General features: G+C 48.0%; 1 protein-coding gene across 1 annotated transcript in view; it reads left to right on the top strand.

Annotated features, from left to right (window-relative positions):
* Window positions 1–3,433: 3,433 nt before the first annotated feature.
* The window catches only part of PPP1R16A (protein phosphatase 1 regulatory subunit 16A), a 22,305-nt gene continuing 21,686 nt past the window's right edge, over window positions 3,434–4,052 (top strand). Inside the window, exon 1 of the mRNA XM_060243046.1 lies at window positions 3,434–3,599. Within this exon, the coding sequence (XP_060099029.1) occupies window positions 3,434–3,599 (166 nt within the window). The remainder of the gene's footprint in view (window positions 3,600–4,052) is intronic.

The following is a 4,052-nucleotide window of genomic DNA, read 5'->3' as shown; positions in this document are numbered from 1 at the left end:
CAGTGAATTCCACATGTTAATCACCCTTTGGGTGAAGAAGTACTTCCTTTTTTCCGTTTTAACCTGACTGCTCAGCAATTTCATTGAATGCCCACGAGTTCTTGTATTGTGAGAAAGGGAGAAAAGTACTTCTTTCTCTACTTTCTCCATCCCATGCATTATCTTGTAAACCTCTATCATGTCACCCCGCAGTCGACGTTTCTCCAAGCTAAAGAGTCCCAAGCGTTTCAGCCTTTCTTGATAGGGAAAGTGTTCCAGCCCTTTAATCATTCTAGTTGCCCTTTTCTAGACTTTCTCCAATGCTATAATATCTTTTTTGAGGTGCGGCAACCAGAATTGCACACAGTACTCCAAATGAGACCGCACCATCGATTTATACGGGGGCATTATGATACTGGCTGATTTGTGTTCGATTCCCTTCCTAATAATTCCCAGCATGGCGTTGGCCTTTTTTTTATTGCAAACGCACACTGTCTTGACATTTTCAGTGAGTTATCTACCACGACCCCAAGATCTCTCTCTTGGTCAGTCTCTGGCAGTTCACATCCCATCAACTTGTATTTGTAGCTGGGATTCTTGGCCCCAATGTGCATTACTTTGCACTTGTCCACTCCTCCCATGGTGTAGATGCTGAAAGGACGGACCACCAAACGCAAGGAGAATAGTAAACTGCAGTCCAAGAGATTCTTTGGTGTGAAGTGATATTTTAATCCTTATGCAAACTGAATGGGCTCTCCCGGAACTTTTGAACCTCATTTTCACCTAAAGGGCTTTTTCTAAGCTTCAATACATGACAGGGCACTCCCAACTGATCCAGTACTTCACGTTCTTTTGCCTACCACCTCCAGCCATGAGTCTCATTTTGGTTGCCAAGCCTCCAGGTGGGGGCTGGAGATTTCCCAGAAGTCCAGCTGATCTCCAGACTACGTCAATCACTTTTTTGTTTGTTTGAAACCTTTTTTTAATCAGATTTTTATTAACAGATGTTCAGTTTACAATAAAGAAGAAGATGAAGATATTGGATTTATATCCCGCCCTCCACTCCGAAGAGTCTCAGAGCGGCTCACAATCTCCTTTACCTTCTTCCGCCACAACAGACACCCTGTGAGGTAGATGAAGATATTGGATTTATATCCCGCCCTCCACTCCAAAGAGTCTCAGAGCGGCTCACAATCTCCTTTCCCTTCTTCCCCCACGGCAGGTGGGTGGGGCTGGAGAGGGCTCTCACAGCAGCTGCCCTTTCAAGGACAACCTCTGCCAGAGCTATGGCTGACCCAAGGCCATGCTAGCAGGTGCAAGTGGAAGAGTGGGGAATCAAACCCAGTTCTCGTATATAAGACTCCACACACTTAACCACTACACCAGACTGGCTCTGTAATCTATCACCTCAAATAATGCAGCTTTAGTGAGGATGTAATAAACAATTTTTTTTAAAAAACCAAGACAAAGAAAGAGTCATCCATAAAATAGAGAACCAAGGAGTGATCATACAATTATACTAAAGAGCATCCATTGAAAATACATTCTGTTGACTGATTCTACTGTAGGAACGTACAAACAACTGTCCCAATATTCTATTAAGAAATCCAGTTAATCAAACTCAGCTAATTAGAGCTCACAGTTTTTGTATTCAGACCAGAGGAGAGAAAGTGAGCCCAGAACATATTAGCAATAGAGCATATCGTGATAAAAACGGTTTTTGGGGAGAATATTATGTTTGGTGAGATATTCCGCTATTTGGAACCAAAACGCAGTCAATTTTTCTGAAGTACGTTCTGTCAGAGCATCAGAACTATAAGTTGAGATTTTACTTAGTTTGTTTGAAACCTTGATTCCACTCCTCCCGGAGAGAGTGGCTGTTTTGGAAGGCGGGTTGGATGGCCTTCTCCCCTCTCAAGGTCCCTCCACTATATCAGCCCCATTTTCCCAGGCTCCACCTCTGACTCCCCAGGTATTTCCAAACCCAGAGCTGGCAAGAGGCAACCCGACAGGAGTGCTGGTTCAGACTGGGTTGTGTTGGGAGTCTGTGCTTGTGCGGCTATGAGGAAGCTTTCAGCCCCAGAGGTGTCTCCTCCCTTCCCTCCCTTTGAGAACTCAGCCTGCCCAGATGTCCTTCTGTCCTGGCTGACTTTGGTCCCCTCTTGCAGTTCCCCGGTGCCTTCCTTTCTTGTCACCTGATCCCCTTTTCTCAGTGGTCACAGGGAACAATTGATCTGCCTTCCCTTTTTTTAGAAACTTCTTCCCCCCCACTGCTGTTTTTAGAAACAGCCCCTCTCCTCGCTTTCCTCTCCTTTCCCCCAAGGCCCTTTCCTCTCGAGTCCTGTCCACAATCTCTCTTCCAGGCTGGCTTTGGAAACTCTCCTCACTCCTTGCGGATCTCCTCCAAAGCAGTAGCTGCCTCTTCATCCAAGTGTCACAAATTCTCCAGCTAAGCACAGTGCTACAGCCAGGCCTGAACAGCATCAGGTACATCTGTAGTAGGCAATGGGAGGAGGAGACTGTAGATTTATACCCCGCCCTTCTCTCTGAATCAGTTCTCCAGCGAAGCACAATGCTACAGCCAGGACTGAGCAGCATCAGGTACATCTGGAGTAGGCGATGGGAGGAGGAGACCGTAGATTTATACCCCGCCCTTCTCTCCGAGTCAGTTCTCCAGCGAAGCACAATGCTACAGCCAGGACTGAGCAGCATCAGGTACATCTGGAGTAGGCAATGGGAGGAGGAGACCGTAGATTTATACCGCGCCCTTCTCTCCGAGTCAGTTCTCCAGCGAAGCACAATGCTACAGCCAGGACTGAGCAGCATCAGGTACATCTGGAGTAGGCAATGGGAGGAGGAGACTGTAGATTTATACCCTGCCCTTATCTGAATCAGTTCTTCAGCGAAGCTCAATGCTACAGCCAGGCCTGAGCAGCATCAGGTACATCTGGAGTAGGCAATGGGAGGAGGAGACCGTAGATTTATACCCTGCCCTTCTCTCTGAATCAGTCTCACAGCGGTTTTCTGGGGCTCAGGTGGGGGGCTGTTTTTTTGAGGTAGAGATGCCAAATTTTCAGCATAGCACCCGGTGCCTCTCCTCAAAACACCCTCCCAAGATTCAAAAGGATTGGACTGCGGGTCCAATTCTATGAGCCCCCAAAGAGGGTGCCCTTTTCCTTCATTCTTTCCAATAGAGGGAAGGCATTGAAAAAGATGTGCGGTCCCTTTAAATGTAATGGCCAGAACTCCCTTTGGTGGTCAATTACGCTTGGTACAACCTGACTTCCGGCTCCACCCCCAAAGTCCCCAGATATTTTGGACTCGGACTTGGCAAGACAGCTCTCCTGCTTCTCGGACGTTGCCTCAACACAATCTTTGAGGCTCGTTCGGCCTGTATCCAAAGGTTAGCTTTGTTTTCCTTCTTCCCTTCTGTGCGCCTCCATCTCCCAGAGAGATGCCCACACTGTTTATCCGGCACACAGCCTCTTGGTCTGGCTGCGAGATCGAGCCAAAGATTGCTTTCGCCCCATCGACAGGCATGACGTTCAAAACAGTCACCACAGGTTGTGCCGAAATGAACAAAACGGACGTTCAGCGGAGACAAATGCAACGTTTTGCACGTAGGCAAAAAAAAATCCGCTTCTCTTTCTTGTTGGGAATTGCAGGTAAAAAAAGGCATTCAGGGGGTCCTCACTCCAGATCTCTGTGGCCGCCCAGGCCTCACAAAGGAAGCAATCCAAACCTAGTGAGAAGCCGGAGAGCCACCGGGCCACATTCAGCCCTGTCTACGTCCTGGAAGCCCCATCAAACCCCTGTCTCCCAATACCAGCGGCTTTGCTTGCGTGCAGGCCCATGTTCTGGCTGCGGTTACTCGGGCGTGATGCATCTGTGCTTTTTCGCATGCACGCTTCCATGAATGAATTCTATTTATTGGTTCAGGCCGCAGGCCATTACGCTCTTCTTGATAATTACTTCCACTGTTAAATTAGCGTAGCAGCTCTAGGAAGACGGTGCGATCCCCACTTATGGCTGCTGTGAGCAGCTTGCCTGCTTATCTGGAATGCGTTTAAGCT

The sequence above is a fragment of the Heteronotia binoei genome, chromosome 7, assembly GCF_032191835.1.
Source record: "Heteronotia binoei isolate CCM8104 ecotype False Entrance Well chromosome 7, APGP_CSIRO_Hbin_v1, whole genome shotgun sequence".
NCBI classification, from domain to species: domain Eukaryota; kingdom Metazoa; phylum Chordata; class Lepidosauria; order Squamata; family Gekkonidae; genus Heteronotia; species Heteronotia binoei.
The sequence above is the reverse complement of the archived record's forward strand: the minus strand, read 5'-3'. Positions and strand labels throughout refer to the sequence as shown.